This window comes from Phyllostomus hastatus, unplaced genomic scaffold, assembly GCF_019186645.2.
Source record: "Phyllostomus hastatus isolate PE091 unplaced genomic scaffold, TTU_PhHast_1.1 phas_scaffold_21, whole genome shotgun sequence".
Taxonomy (NCBI): domain Eukaryota; kingdom Metazoa; phylum Chordata; class Mammalia; order Chiroptera; family Phyllostomidae; genus Phyllostomus; species Phyllostomus hastatus.
In genome coordinates this window covers 35,687,887-35,705,120 of record NW_025334017.1, presented here as the reverse complement: position 1 = coordinate 35,705,120, position 17,234 = coordinate 35,687,887, and the positions used below count along the sequence as shown (strand labels likewise).

Genomic DNA, 17,234 nt, shown 5'->3' with positions numbered 1-17,234 from the left:
CCTTTCCTTTTTCCTCCTGTCCCTGCCGCCTTTATTTTACCTTTTACCGTCTCCATACCTGCACCTCTGTTTCGTGCAGGTGATCCCTCAAGGGTCTCAGTGGCGTTTCATCCACTGGGGACTCCAAGTGCCTGGAATAGTGTCCGTTCAACAAATAGTTGCTGAAATATTGGCTTCCTTGGATCCGCATTTCGCTTCTCCAAACCATCTTGCAAACAAAGCTTTATAAAATCACATTTTCATTATAAAACTCCCCATTTTCAAAAACGTTTCAGCAGTCCCTCTGTGTCTACAGGCCAAGTCCAAACTAATTAGTCTAGCATTTAGACCCTCCGTGGGATTGTCCGGCATTATTTTCTGACAGCGACCCACATAACCTTCTATTCTTACCCAATGTGTTTATTCAGTGTTCATTAAAAAGCCTTTCAATTTGTGCCTCCACTGAAAAAATGTATCTCCTCAGAGGAAACAACCCAGAAGTCACAAAAGAAAAGACAGACACACATGACCACATGAGAGCTGAAGTTTTTTACGTGATGAAAGATGCCACATAAGCATACAGGCAAAGGTAGGTTGACAGTTGTGAGTACGTGAAACACAGAGTTTATTCTTATACTTTTATGTATTAATTCTTATATTCTTTTCCATGAGATTAACTGTAAACCTACTTTTGTCCCACCCTGTATAGAGTTTATAGACAAATATATGATAGACAAAGAAAAAATCAAACACTAAGACATGAAAATGAGCAATATTCTTAATGTGAGAAGAGTTTTTGTAAGTTACTTTGCAGAAAGACAATAAATGGAAACACAGATGCAATATAAACATAAACAATGAGAGGTGAAAATGCTCAGACTCATTATTAGCCAGAAAAGTATGTACATGTGTCAGGTCTGATGTAGTTTGCCCTCAGATTTAGTAATGGTTTTAACAGACTAATTGTATCTAAATATGCCGTATATACAGAAAGCACTTGGTCGTTGTGTGACAGAAACCCCCTGTGGGTCTATTACTCTACGGCTCTTTTTGCCGGCCACTGGTAAGAACCGTGGCTCTCAATGCCAGAGTTCAGTGAGAGGGAAAGGAATTATTTATTCAAAAGTTATACAGGTTCAGAATAATGGTGAAATGTCACTGTTAAATCCCAAAGTCCCTTTAAAACACACACACACACTCCTGCCTCCCCTTGCCAAACCAGGCCGGTCCGGGGTACCATATCTCAGGAAAAGAAAATAGAAGTCCGTAGCTGGGCTAGGCTCCTGTTCTTAATCCAAAACCGCATCCTCACGGTGGGCGGGGGAATCCTTCTGCATTCTTTCAAACCGCATGGCCCAGACCCCACACAGCTGTACGTGGTCAAGAGGCTTCTCCTTCCCAGCCGCATGGCCAAGAACCCCGCACAGCTGCTGCATCCCGCTTTTCTGCTTCTTTCTAAGCTGTGTGGTCAAGACAGACATTCTCTCCACCCCCAAACTGCATGGTTAAGCCCCAGCATGGCTGCTGTACCTGGGTTTAAATCCCGTGGACCTTCCTCTGTAACCCCATTTCTGACTCCTTCCACATGGGGTTCCACCTGCCAGTAGTCTGGTTTCTTCTGCCTCTCTCGGCTGCTACTGTTAGTCCAAGCAAGCTTGACCCAGGTGCAGGCGCAGGAAGCCCCTCTGGCTACATTGTATCATGGGTTAGAATCATGCCCACCTCCCTGGCTCCCAGCAGGCACAGCTTTTAATATTAATAAAACACTGGCCAAGTTCTTCAGATATGCAAATAGCTCTCAATGGCCCTGCTCACTCCCTCATCTCCCAAGCCAAGCCATAGCTGTGGGGCTTTGGGATTTGGGGGGCTCCCTAGCTCAGCACCCCATTACAATTGTTTTTAGCAAAGTAAATGGCATGATATTCCTGGAAAATAATCTGTCAGTAATGATTAAAGTGAAAATCCACACACTATTTTACTTTAGGGAACCTATTTTATGGGAGTAATTGCAAGAGCAAGTGTATGTATGAGAATATTTGTTTGTAGGGGCAAAAACCAAAAACCATAAACAACCTTAAAGTTGGTCATCATGGGGCTGATGAAAATACAAGGGGGAATATTATGCAGCACCACAGTTAATGAGTGAGTCAGAGGAAAAAAGCTTTGGGTGAAGCGGGAGCTCCGTGTTACACGATGTAAAAGAACATCTCTTGCAAAATGACATGCATCTGATCCCATTTAGGACAAAGAATAAATAAGCAGAATGAATATGGAAACAAACGTTAATAACAGGCTATTAGTGATGGTCACATGGAAGACGTGTGTCCGGAAAAGGAAGGGTGTCTAGTGAAAAGAGAGATCCTTAGCTTTGGCTTTGTGTATGATGTGTACATAGTCATAAATGTTATGTTATAACAAGCATGAAATACTCCTGCCCTTACAGAAATTATGTAAGCGAGCTGAGGATTTCTTTCCCCTTATAAATACTACCCACGAGTCTTGTCTGAAATTAAATTCTAAATTCTCTGAATTCATTGACGGAATTATTTTCTCGGCAAGTCACCAGATGGGTCCTTGTTACTGCTCTAAAGCATTATTTAAAAATGCATCGTTACGTAATTTTTTTTGTATGAATGCCAACTAGTTAGAGTCTAAGTTCTTTGTGGTAAGGGCAGATATTCTGCACATTATTCTCAAGAGCTGTTCAAAACCTCACTGTTTGCTCACTCATTCATTCCTTGAACAAATATTTATTGAGTTTTATTAGCTACCAAGTCCTGGTTGGGTGCTAGGAATATAGCGCTGTATCCCATAAGACATGATCTAAACCTAAAAGTTTACAGGAAGAAAGCACCCAATGAGACCTTGGCAAAGTCTCGAGTGTTACAAGAGGGACATTGCCACGTGTTTTGTTGGCATCTACAAGGTGAACCTTTGGAAATATCGGTGGATGTGGGGCTGAAAAGACTCAGCTTTTACATACGTCTCCTCAGATGACAAGATAACATATGAAGGAAATAAAATGAAAATGCTTTTTCAATATTAATGTGCTAAACAAATGCAAGAAAATACAATCTGTTAGGAGACACATTGTGATTAATGTTTCTAACAGTAATATCACCGACAATAATGATAAGAGCGATATCTGTGTCTGTTCAATTCTAGGGGCCCATGAGCTTCATTTGCCCTTCAACTTGTCCCTGTACAACCTAGCAAAAAATAAAAAAGCAAAAAACTACAGATTTCAAGAATCCTATGGTCTTTCCTACTTAAATTACAAAGCAACCACTCTTTGTTTTCAGGCGTATTTGGTTTAAAAAGAATTACTACTTCGGGCCTGCAAGTCTTTTGCAGTCACTGTGTGTCTGTGTAACAGGGAAGAGAGGAAAAAAACACACAGAAAACTAACATTGTACTTAATGAAAAATACAACACTAAGTTCTGTTGGGCAGATTTTCTTCTGCCTTTACATATCATTCATTATTAAGATGCATTCACAGCCAAGTCAGTAGAAGCAAGTGCAAGGAAAAATCCATCCATCCGAGACTAAGTGGCGTGCTTCTGCAATACGATGCAGTGGTTGGGAGCATGGGATCTGGGGCTGCAGCGCTGAGCTCAACACCTGGCTCCATCACTCATCAGCTGCGAGACTTGAGTAACCTATTCAAATTCTTTCGGCCTCAGGTTCTTCATTGGGGGTTCAGAACAGTGAAATATCTCTCCTAGGGTGCTGGTGAGAGGAGCGAGTGTGATCATGCAGACGGAGGGTTGAACGGTGCCTGGCACGCAGCGCACACTCAAGAAATATTCCATTATGACAGAGCCATCCAATAGGCTACTTAAAATTTCTAGCCACTGAAAATTAAAGGGTTAAAAAGCAGCAGCCAATGGGAAGCCATCCCTCCTCCAGCCCATACCCTGGCTGTGTGGATCTGCAACTTCTGGCTGATGCCTATTTTTGCTTCCAGAGATTTGTGCTTCTGGCATTGAAACGTTTACAACATCCTAAACATGTGACATACAATATTTTGTCTAAAATTTTTTTAGTCCAAAGTGGGGCAAAAACCATTCTTTAAAAAAGCAGAGTATTGTTATTAAATATAAGTGATAACTATGCTATTATGTATGCTAATATCCCAATTCATGGAAATCCCAAAACTCAGTGGGAATAGAAGTGTCCTGATTGATGACTGTCACAAAGTAGAAAAACTACGGGTCAAGACTAGAGGTTGTGTGATTAGCTTTTGTAGAGAAGAAATGCCTAAGAAATATTTATGGTACCTCTTTCCATCTGTCTATGGACTGTTCCATCTGACCATCGGTGGGCAGCTCATACAAGATTTAGAACTCATTATAACCTGCCAGTCTTGCTTCTGAAATGTCCTTCTAATATCCTCCCCCTTCTCCCTATCTTAACAGCCCTCACTCATCTCCTGTTTTTAATTCATGTCCTACCAGGAGCTTCTCGCATCCTTTAGTCCATCCTCAACTCTGCCAAGAGATTGTCTGCCAGAAAACCAATTTAATTATTTCATTCTTCTACTCAAACACTTTCTTTGGCTTCTTTGGTTTAAACTGTCATTTGGTTGGTCAGATATGATACAATCTTACAACTTCTACAACTTCTTACAACTTCTACAAAATAGTGTGAAAACTGGAAAGAAGAAGAAGACAGAGAATTAGACGGGGAAGGGGAAGGGGAGGAAGAAGAAGAACAAGGAGGAGGAGGAAACAAAGAAGAAGAAGAAGATGAAGAAGAAAAATAAGAAAAGAAAACCCAAGGTACAATGACAACTGGGTTAACAAAATGTACTGAGTTTCTATTTACATCGAAGCCACTGGAGCTAGAATAGGGTATCTAATTCTGTGCTCTACCTTCTTATTAAAAAATCAATTATATTTACTTAAAAGGAGGTAAGGTAACAGTTCCTCTTCCATTGGATTCCGATTGGACTTAAATCTCAGCTTTAAGATTCAGTCTACAATGACCAGATGATTGAGTCAATAACTTTGTTGCATTAATGATGGTTTTCGACATTGTAGAACACTGAGTCCTAACCTCCCACCACACCCATATTTCTGATTCCAAAAAGTAAGGCAGGAAGAGCTACAGGAGAATAGGCAGTGATATGAGGCATTTGGGGGAGATACAGTTCCCACTAGTAAAGCCTTATACCTGGCTGGTGTAGCTCAGTGGATTGAGCGCGGGCTGCAAACCAAAGTGTTGCAGGTTCGATTCCCAGTCAGGGTACATGCCTGGGTTGCAGGCCATGACCCCCAGCAACCGCACATTGATGTTTCTCTCTCTCTCTTTCTCCCTCCCTTCCCCCTCTAAAAATAAATAAATAAAATCTTTAAAAAAAGCCTTATAGACAGGAACAGGAATACCTTGGCAGCAGCGAACGCTGGGAATTTTTGTTTTGCATATATTCATCTGTTCAGACTTAAAATATTATGGAATCAGAAAGAGGAAGCAAGAGGAAGTTGCACATGGTTGGGCCACATTAGAATAACAACATGGCTTTCCTGATCATGAAAAAATTATGTACATATATAAAGTTAACCAAAATGTTGAGCCCATTTTACTGGTGATGTGAAAAATAACACATCGCCTTAGGTGTGCTCTGATCTAGGACAGCAGGTCATATCCCTCACCTTCAAACACTCTGTGTGAGCTTTCTTCCAGTGCATCCGGCCTGTGTCTGTGGTCCAGCATGAGCTTTGCCCCATGATCCTTGGTGGCACAGTCCAGCCTTGCCCTTCAACTGCTCGGTGGCACTGATAAACTGTTTTGATATCATCCATTCCAAAGACCTTCCTCTAAGGTATATCGAAGTCTCTCAGCCTCTTTGGGGGCTTTCGTTTTGGTCTGGAGCATATTGTCACACTTGCTACCACACAGCATTTCCCAACAAAAGTTGGACACCTACGGGCCTCGTCCTTTTGGTTAGCCTGTCATTTGGTCCCTCAGCATGTGGTCTGGTGAGAGAAAGGGGACCTCTTTGCCAACTTCTGTCTATGAATGTCAATTTTTTTCTGGATATTTGTCATCTCAGGCCAGGCAAAACAATGCCATGCAAACTATTTCTGACTGCACCCAGTATTATTAATAGAGCCTTGCACATACACTCCTCCCTGGGTGAGGTCAAATAGATGACCCTCAAAATTCAGAAGTTCTTCAAGCGCAGGAAAAAGCAGTAAGAGTCACCACTTCGAGGAATTGGGTTTTATCAGTATGTCTAGCCTGTCTTATTAAAGACACGGCTGATTTTGCCTGAGACAGTGTCTTAGCTCATCTCTTTGGCCAAGTTGGAGTGGGGTTATTCCTCCATGGTTAGGGAGGTGGAAATGGAAGAGGATATATCCTCAGAATGCTTGCTTGTAGCTGTGCAGTCAGATCGCATGCAAGAGTGACACGTTGTAGTTTCTTTCTCTTTAAATAGGGACAATAATTCCTATAGTATGTCAGTGGAGCTAAAGCAAAATAATGGATAAACCCTTTGTAAATTCTAAAGATGCATATTTGTATAATTTATTTAACAGAAAAAAGTATTGTCAAGTGGCCACAAGGGACATGAAATGATGCTTTCAGAGTTTTCAAATCAAGAATGATCATGATAAATAATTCAAAAACAATGACATTATTTAGATGCTACTTCACTTGAGTCTCTGAGTGTGATTTTTACTGCATGTATTTACAGCTCTTTTATAAAAAAGCCAAGAAAGCCATAAAACACAATTTAAAGAATTTTGTAAAATTATAGGGTATTGCAAATCAAATATGTGGTGTAAAAAAACAGACGGACTGGTTATGGGTTGGAATATCTGGAAAAGATGAAGGGAGGCCAAACAAAATCATTTCTAACAGAACTGAGGAAGTTTCCAGAAGAAGAATTTCATAAACACAAAGCAGAAGAGTGAGAGGCATCTACACATATTGACCCAATGACCCAAGGATGACAGAACTGTCTGCCTGGGGCACGGACAGTAGCTAAAGGGAAATATTCCTTAAAAGAAGAAAACGAAATAACAACAACAACAAAAAAAAACCAGGAAAAAATATTCTCACTCTCCCTTGGGTTTTGCTCATGGGTGGTTTGCTAACATTGACAGAGTTCTTGACAATGTGTTAGGGACAGTGTTTGGTGCTTTAAGTGGCTTAACTCCTTCATTCCTCACCCTGACCCTAGGAAGTTGTCACACTGTATTATCATCTCAAGTTACTGATGAGAAAACTGAGGCTTGGTTTTATGTGTCTTACCTCACTTAATCTGATTACATTCCTAGGGATATTGATAAGGTCGTTATTCCCATTTTACCGATGAGGAACACCAGGCTCAGAAGTAGAACTACAAAAAGAAGGCGGCATTGGTGGAAAGGATGGGTGCTCTCAGTCCGTGAGCTTTCGATGAATAAAAGTTGACTTTGCAGCGGGACTGAACATAGTCAGAAAATGGCAGCAAGGAACAGCTCCCTGGTAGACTTCTATTTGCGGAGCCATCTTTACAGCCCATGAGCCTTTCTTTAGGGAGATGGGGATGGAGGAAGCTCATGGTGACCAGTAATAGCAATGGAAGCTAATGAAAAAAAACAATGCTGGCTGATCTACATGGTAAATGTGTTTTAATTTTCAAAATAAGCATTTGAGATGAGCAGCATCATTGTCATCATTTAATAAATGAGGACATTAAGGCTTAAGATCACTCAGGGAGAAAGTGGCAGAGCTCCAATTCAAAACCATGCACTTTGTCTCCAAAACCCGTGATCTTTAGGGCATGCACCTACCTATTCGTACCGTCCCTAGTAGTGACTGATATACAGCCAGATTGTTATGCAAGAGAGTTGCAGAGAGAAATGGCATTTCTAAATGAAATCAACTGTTTTTTTTTCTAGTCATCACCATCCAGCACCTCCTGACGCATCTTTGCCCACAGTGGGATCGGCCGGAGCCTTGCTCTCCCCCTTCTGACAAAACCTCAGAATGGTTTTTGGCATTGATCCAAAGGGAAAAGGAGAGACACACACACACAAAAAAAGGTTCAGGACACCCACACGTTGAAATGTAAAGTTAAAATAAGGCAAGCCCCTTAAAATGTTGGTCTGTCCTTATGCACAAAATACATATTAAAACTCATAATGAAAGAATCCCGTTGATTACTATGATTAACATAAGGGTTTTGAGAAAACACCTACTTGATTAACCTCTCTGCTAAAGGCACCAAAAAGAAATTAGCCGCTTAATTTATATCAGGGTGACCGAGTTAAAGCGATTCTGTAGTATGTTTATACATTGACCTCGCAGAACTTCTTGTTGAATGCTAATTCATAAGACTGAGGGACGGTCATCTTACACTTAGTGAGAATGATGGAACAGGAGGACAGTGATATGACATGGCGGAAGGGAACCGTGATCGGCTGGGGAATCCGGGACGTGAGCTCTCGTGACAGCCCTGCCTCCAGTCAGCGGCTGTGTGATACAGATGGAACACGTTATTTTACCTTTCTGGACTTTAGTTTTCCCAAATGTAAAAACAATTGGGGTGAGGCCAAATTATTTCTGAGTGTTAATTTACAGGTAGTGAGACTCCCAATGTGAGTGTGAAGGTGATCCGGACACTTCTGGGCCGATGTGGCCATCTGTCTGTTTGGAGGCTGAGAAGACTCCAGGGAACAACTCAAATCATGTCTGTTCCTGGGATCTGGAGCCGTGAACAGTAAAATGCTACATAGTCAGATAGAAGTTCATTTTCTGGAGGCTAAGAGGTTTGCTGAGAAATTGTTTCAGAAGACAGAAGGGAGTCCTGTAAGGCTTCCTTCATGGCAAAGCCATGTGCACCCCCTGTAGTCTGGCACTCACATGTGTCACCTGGTCTACCTATGCATGAGCTCCACAGAGACCAGTAAGAACATTAAGCAAACCCGTAAAATACTGTGGGACTGCCAACCCTGCCTAGAGCCCGCCCTGGCTGATCTGAGGGTTTAGCCGGCTGACTGGGGCATGGAGCCCAACTATTGTAAAACAAGATGGAGTTCCAACCTGCCACCTTCTAACTGCGTGGCTTTACACTAGTGACTTAATAGCTCTGAACCTCAGTTTCTTCATCTGTTAAATGATTATTATAACGTTTTTATTTCTGAGTCTAATGAGGTAGTTAGATTTAAAAATGGCTGTAAAGCACCCACACAGTGCAAAGGCTAATGGCAACTGTCCAGTGTGTTGGCATGACTGCCCCACTGCTGTGGCTGTGGCTGTGGCTGTGGCTGAGGCTGTGGCTCTCAGCAGAGTCCTGCTGAGGGAGGAGAGACTCTCCCAGCCCCGTGAGTTCGTTACAGGCTGCATGTGTGCAGGAGCCACGACGGTGATGTAAAGGAGCTGCAGTGGTCTCAGAGGCCATGAATGGAAAGCCTGCCTTGCTGAGTGGGGCGGTGTCCAGTCAGTGGTTGGGCTAGGCTGGGACAGGGACATCAGGGAAGCCTGGAACTCTTGTACTTGCAGAAAAGTGGTGGCTGCTAGTGGGGAAGCTCTTTGACCACTGGAGAAGTGGCACCATGGCAGTGCACGCCCAGGATCCATCCTCCTCTGGGAAGCATTTGCATAAAAGGAGCAGTCCTTTCTTTGAAAGTGCACGACGTACATGGAAAGCATGTTCAAGGAACCGAATGAATAGGTCAGAGCCACGAGCTAAAATATTGGGGGATCTTTGATAATTGGGGTTCACTCATTTGACCAAAAATATTTATCGAGTACCTGCTATGTGTCAGCAACTCTTCTAAGCAGTAGGAAAACACACTCAGCAAGATGGTCAGGGTTCCTACATTCCAGAAGCTTACATTCTAAGAGTGACGATAAGTGTATAAATACACAAGGGATTTTCATTGAGTAGTAAGTCCCTGAAAATACTAAACAGCCTTGGGAACTATGACAGAGAGGGAAGGGGTGGTCAAGCAGGGCCGCACCGTGCAAATGGCATTCCAGCTAAAACCTGAATGAATGAAGATGATTTATCCTTTGGAAGACCTGTGGTAAGATTAGGCCAGACAGAGGGAATGTCAAGGGCAAAGTTCCTGGGTCAGAAATGAGAGACAAAGGAAGAATGCTGACAGAGAAATGCAAGTGGGAGAGAGGTTTGAAATGACCTGGAAGAAGTAAGGAGAAGCAAGATGGATTGCAAAGGACACACAAATGTCATTGAAAGAAGGAGCTCCTCAAGGAAGAAGCTGGCAGAAGCCAAAATAAGTAAGAGGGTAAAATATCATGAATTTGCAAATAAACTAATATAATTGCAGAGATAATTATCAGAGGAGGCACGTCATCACTTTTAGCATGTTTGAGTACCTAGTACAATGTTGGGCTGGAGGGTTACATGAACTCCATGTTCTTAGGTGCTGCCTTATCCATTTGTTATTAAAAAAAAAGGGTCAATGGGCAGTGTTTCAAAACTTGGTTCTCATAGAAACCAGTGGATGTCATGGAATGACACTGGACCCAGAGCCAGAAGGCTAGGGGTAAAGTTCAAGTTGCCTGACTGTGCTGTATCTACTTAAAGACCTTGGGCACTCCACATGGCCTCATTAATGCTGTTTCCTTATCTTTAAGTTTAAAGTATTTCTAATAGATAGGGCAGTCATGAAAACTATACAAGATAGTGTATTTCAAAGGTCATTAGAAATTATTAAGCATCGCCTCAATGCTTCTTACTGGTTTTAACATTCTTTTTAAACACATCTTATTAAAATTTCTTGTTATTGTTGTTTTTAAGTAAAACCACTAGAGGTCAGAATTTCACATAAATTGTTTAAAGACAATTTCTTAAAGGTAGGGGAGAAAAGTGTTTTCCTACTAAGCAGAATAAAATCATAAATTTAAGGCAAAGAAAGAAAAAAATAAAGGTAGCTTTATCTGAAGAAGTTTTGACAACTGGAATAATGCTTATTGTTGAATTTTTTACCCAACAGACAGGCCTAGATAGGGAGAGGAAAGAAAGATAAATAGAATTTAAGTATCTATTGTGATGTCTACACAGCCTAAAATTTATACTGATTACCGTACATTATTTTCAAAACAGGTCTGTGATTGAGTCCCATTTTACCAAAAAAAAATCCAAAACCACTGAGGCATAAATAGATGTAATAGCATTCTGAAGATCAAACAGATTGAATCTAATACCTTTCTACTAAGTCATGCTTGAGAATAATGCAGTGAAATATGGTGTCCGTGCATGAGGAAACCTATTATATGATGGCTTAGCATAACTGGTTTTGCACCTGCAACTCTAAATAATTTATTTAGTTCCCAGCCTCCAAGGTGAATCTAAGGGAAACTCCTTGTGTTGTCTATTTCTCAGAGTATCTGGACGTTTCTGAGCACAGCGCTAGTAAATACCATATTGTAAGAATCAGCCATGGAGAAAAGTATAGACCAGCATGATCTTAGGGGAAAAAATATTGAACAAAAGCAACAGCTTTTAAAAATGTTCCCTTGGCCATCAGGCTTTGTCTTTTTGTTTTGCTCATTTTGTAAAGCTAAATAAACAAATCTGCCTTGTCCAGGGGCTATCACCATGCTAATGAAGAAATTAGGGAGGGTCGATGGTAGGTTATATCTTGAGAGAAGACACACAGTACCTTGTTTTTCATTATACACACTTTTAGCACAGTGCCTGGGGCAGAGGCAGGGCAACGGTGATGTGCTCGTGTTGCACCCCGGGCAATTTGTAAAGAGAAAAAGGAGGAGCCAACTGGGCCCCCCGCACCCAAGGAGTTTGCCATCGAATCCCCAGCTGGAAGTGTGGACAGAAATTCTAGGACAGAATCTTCCTTAGCTGGAAGCCTTTCCCATCTCACATGCTGCTGGAGCGTTAGCAGGTAGTCAGTACATTCCAGAACCATGACATCTCTTTAATGAGAAAGGAACTTAGAATCCGCTGCATGCCACGTCCCCAGGCTCTGGGGGAAGAAGAAGTAATCAGAGTAGATTCATAACAGACTTAGCTCCGGAACCTGGGTTCCTGAGAACTCCCCAGCCTTTCTTCCCCAGGAGCACTCCTTCACTCTCTCACCTTTCTGGCTTGTAAGCATCTCGTGATGTCTACACAGGCTCAGGAAGAGAGTTAGAGGTTTCCATTGTTTGGGGTCTTAATAGGGTTTCCAACAGGAAAGGAAGAGTTTTCTGTTAAGCAGAGAAATGAGACCAGGAAGACTCATAGTGGACACCCTCCTGGCATCTAATGCATATCAAATGTCCTCTGTTTTCCTCCCTAAATCATTTTTCTCTCCATTGCTCACACCACTTATATACAGGGTCTGGCACAAATAACACCACCTTTTTTTATTAAAAAAGTCTTTCATTATAAAATCATAAGCATGTCATTCTGTAACATAACAATATCACACTCAGGCATACCATATGACATTGTAGGTGAAATGTTCAAATTAAAACTATAAATCACCACACCCATATTATTACCCTAGCAACCACACTCAAGCAGGCCTTACTTCTGCTGGACCCTGTATATTATTCAATGCATATCTTGTGCCTACAGCACCGCTTGGTGTTTAGGAGGCATTTGAGATGTGTTCACTGGACTGCAATGAATTAGAATTGTTGAACATTACATTTTGGACATTATTTTAACAACATGTTTTCCATTATTCTTCCAGTTTGAAAATTACAGTTTCTTTGCAAGAAAAATTGTTTAACAGTGCTATTTTCAAATGGACTCTCCTATTTGTGAGAACAGGGAAAATTTTAACTTCCAGCATTCTCCGTAATAACCTAGAAATAATACAAAGCTTCCTATACTCTATGGAAAGTCTAGTAATGGTTTTAAGTAAACACTTTATTTCTCATGAAAACTTTCTTTTCTAAACATTTGCCCTCACATTATTCATTTATTCACCCAAGAAATTATTAGGAAGCCCCAAGGTCTCGTGGTTCCGCCTGCATTTATTTTGTGGTATCAAAGGTTAAAACTTGAATTGCAATCTTATGAGGAAATTAATTCACTGATTAAGAAAAATGCACGTTAAGCAATAAACATTTAAATAACTGACAAGCATAAGGTGATATATTTCTAGGTTGTTTCTTTTTTGAAAGACCCCTTTTCTACTTAAAATTTTAAGCAGCTGTAATTCTTCCACCCCATAGCCCGGAGAGACATAGCATGAATTACTAATGAGGGAGCACCGCTTTGGACTGCAGTGACCGCTTTCAGAACAAAGGGGTCAGAGCTGAAACCAGGAAAACAGCAGCATTTTTTATCAGCCAGTTGCTTGAAGCACATTTAGACCTTGGCTCCACTTGAAAAATTTTTGCAGTGTTCTATTAGCCTTCAGCTAAAGGCACTTGGCACACAGACTGCCCTTTCAAATAAAGAAATGTGCATCTGTATACTACTTCCAGTCCTTGACAAAACTTTTTTCCTCTGCATTGGAACCCAGCAGCCCATCCGTGTGTGATATCTGCAGGTTTGAGGTTTACTTAACCGAGTTTTGTCTAGTAGCTTTAGCAGAATCGGTATGGGGAAGGAGATGGGATGAAAACAGCCCAAGATGCTTCAAACTTGCAGGGGTGTCCAACCTTTCGGTATCTCTGGGCCACACAGGAGGAAGAAGAGTTGTCTTGGGTGGCCCACGAAATATACAAACACCAATGAAAACAACAACAAGAAAATCTCGTCATGTTTTGAGTAAATTTGCGATGCTGTGTTGAGTTGCATTCATAGCCATCCTGGGCTGCATGGGGCTCACGGGCAGTGGGTTGGACACCCCTGAAAGGAAAGGATTCCTGAAGACTAATGTTTTATTTGTGCGTCTTTCTCTAGAGCAGCCTGGAAGAGAAGATTTCCCCCACGCCCTCGATCCGTTCCATCACACCCCTTCCTAAAATTCCCTTAGTTCACATCAAGGGAGATGTAGAAATAAGTCACAGGCCATTGATTTTCCAAAACAGAAGCAAAGTGGGAGGAACTCTGGAGGGGAGCAGAGAAAGTCACTGAGAGCCAGCAAGGGGCTGAGAGAGGACAGGAGAGAGCTTACTGACGAGAGACGACAGCTGTACTTTCCTTGCCTCACCTTTGGGTCCTGGAGAAATTGTGTGTGTGGCACAGACTTCAGAGGGAGCATGACTCTCCGTGTCCAGACCCAGACTCTGAATCTGCAGAAGGAACAGCACCAGGAGGACGAGCTCGTGTCTTTGAAGCGAGACTCCGAAGCCACCCATCGCTGTGGTCCTTCAGGAAAAGGGTCGCCCAGAAGTACCAAGCAAACAGCTGTCCTTGAAATCAAACTTTCCACTCTGGGGAAGAAAGTCAAGATTCTGGAGCACGCATTCTGAAAAGACCTACAAAGACGAGAAGATGCATCCCAGCGTGTTTATCTTCCCAGTATTCCAAGCAGACCATACATTGTCCAGACTGTTTATTTTCAAGTGACAACAGTTTATTGAAAATTATCTCTGAACTTAACGATCAAGTGAGCAGGTCAGGGGAAACATTCCAGCCAACAGAGACAACAGAGATGCCTTCTGGGCAGTAAGTGGACTGACAATTTAATGCTCTGCATTTCAGTGCTGGGCTTCCAGAAAGATGAAGCCAGCGATTGCTTGAATTGCCTCCATGTTGTATGAGAAGCATGCATGGATTTGAGTTTTTCATAAGGAAATATTCATTACTTGTTTGCAGTGGTAGAAAACCAAACTCCCATTGCTCTCCATGACCTTATTTCCTTCTCTTGCTCCATATAATTTTCTTGGGATTTAACCCCAAAGGAAAGGATACCAGTTTTACTGCAAGGCAATTTGGCAAGAACGTCGAGAACATTAAAAATGTTTATAGCCTTTGGCCTAGTAATTGCCCTTCTGTACACTACCTTAAAAAAAATATCCTGAATTGTGGAAAAAGCCTTATCTGAAAAGATGTGACAAAAAGAGGAAGGAGCGTTGATTGCCTAAAAGTATAGTGATGACTGGAAAATCTTAGTAAATACAAACATAAGAGAGTATGATGTGACCATTTATTGAAATAATGTTTTTAGCAAGTTTTTGGTAAAATGGGGGGAAAAGCTTGTGGTATTATGTTTATTAAAAAGCATGGTAGATATAGATAAGACAGCTACAGATATAGGATATATAGATATGATAGAAGTAGAGATTTTTCTCTCTCCATCCATCCATCCATCCATCCATCCACATCCTTATCTATTCCATCAACCCATGACCTATATAAATAGCTGAAGCATAGTAAGATACTGAAAAACTAGAACCAGAATAACATATAGCAGGGAGATACCTTATCTTCTCAATTCTTAAAGAGGCACACTAACAAGGAGTTGGGCCAGAGGGGTTTTGGACCTACTTTCCAAAGTGTAGGTCCTTACAGGTCATGTTAAGGCCTAGTAAAGAATTATCCCTAAGGGACATAATGCTCCATCTAAGAAACAAAGGTGTATTTGTTTCCTAGGGCTTCTTTAACAAAAGACCACACACTGAGTGGCTTAAACAACAACAACTTAGCATCTCACAGCCTGGAGACTAGAAGTCTGAGGTCAAGGTGTTGGCAGGGCCTTGCTTCTTCTGAAGGTGCTAGCCCTGTGAAATAGACAGCCATCCCCCCAGTTTTCAGACAAAGTACCCAAGGCTCACAAAAGTTATATGATTGACTGAAGGCCATTGTCATGGCTAATTTTATGTCAACCTGACTGAATCACAAGCTGCCAGGTATTTGGCTAAATGTTATTTCTGAGCATGTCTGTGAAGGTGTTTCCAGGTGCGATTGGCTTTTGAAGCGGAGGATGGAGTGAAGCACGTTGGCCCCGCCCCGCCCCCAGTGCGGGTGGGCCTCCTTCCATCTTTTGAAGTCCTGAGTAGAACAAAGGGGCAGGAGGAGGAAAAATTTGCTCTCTGCCTGACTTTGGAGCTGGGACTTCGGTCTTCTCAGGTCCCTGAAACGGAGCTTCCAGCATCATCTGCCCCGGTTTAGGGGCTTTTGAACTTGGACTGGGACTCACGCTACTGCCTCGCTTTATTTCAGGCCTTTGAGCTCACACTGCAAGTGTGCCATGCGCTCTCCTGCGCTCCAGTTTGCAGATCCTGGGGCTTCACAGGGGACGTCCCAGCCTCTGTTGTCATGTGAGCCAAGTCCTTCTAACAGATCTTTCTCTCTCTAGGTAGATATATGGTTACAGGTATATAGGGACAGAGGTAAATACATATATATAGATAAGGATATAGATTTTTTCTGTTAGTTCTGCTTCTCTGTAGAATCTTGGCATAGTTACACACTGAAAAAGGGACAAAAAGAAATCTGAGTACAGATTATTTAAAAAAATTCCTGCTTTAAAATGTTATTTGGTTCTCATAAAGGTCAATATGCTCAAGTTTTGAGGATGCATTCATTTTCCCATATGCTGAAACCACCCCGAGTAGATGCATTTGTCATGTGAACAGTGCTAGGGAAATGGTGAGAGTTAGTGGAATGGTGTTCGAGGCTTCAGATCCCCCATCTGTCACAACCAGGTATACGGTCTAGAGCAAATCCCTCCACTTCAATTGCCACAAGGTAGATACAGTGAATTAGGACTTGGTATTTAATGGGCTTTTGGAATTCTACGATTCTTTGGAAATAGGTGTCCTTTCAGTTGTTTAGACTATTCTAAATCTCTGTCACTTCTGTCATTTATTTTTTAAAGCATTCCTTGGCACATGATGAAAAGATATCAATTACGTTTTTACACAGAAATCCACTGGTAACAGTTTGAAGCAAATAATCACCTTTAGTATTTTTCTTTGGGCTATCCTATTACTGTTTTTTGAAACCTCTTTTTAAAAAACCTCAAAAATGGATATAAATAGTTTTCTAAATTAATGAATAGACCATTACACCAAAATTTAAATTGCTATAGATTATTCATCCCACATTTTATATGTAAAACATTACTTCATCAAACAATGCTCTACTGTTGGAAATTTAAGATTTCTAAGACTACTAATATGAATAAAACTGTGATGAACATCTTTAGAGGTCAGTCTCTGTGCCCACTCTTTTGGAGCCCTGCAGAAGACAAATGTATACTGTTTGGTAACTCACTGAATGTTGAGAGCAACAGACAAAAAAAACTTTTAAAAATAACTCAAATATTGTGGTTGTATTGTGCTCTCCTTTATCATGGAGACCACGGTCTCCAGGGTCGATGTTTTTTCTCATCTGGCTTAGAAACTTTGGCTCCCTTTCTTCCACACTGATGAGTTTATAAATAGG

At 41.5% G+C, this 17,234-nt stretch overlaps 1 protein-coding gene across 1 annotated transcript in view; it reads right to left on the bottom strand.

Annotated features, from left to right (window-relative positions):
- COLEC10 (collectin subfamily member 10) overlaps positions 1-14,334 on the bottom strand; it is a 40,148-nt gene extending 25,814 nt beyond the window's left edge. Inside the window, exon 1 of the mRNA XM_045860734.1 lies at positions 14,053-14,334. Coding sequence (XP_045716690.1) covers positions 14,053-14,200 — 148 coding nt within the window. The 5' untranslated portion in view covers positions 14,201-14,334. The remainder of the gene's footprint in view (positions 1-14,052) is intronic.
- Positions 14,335-17,234: the final 2,900 nt, after the last annotated feature.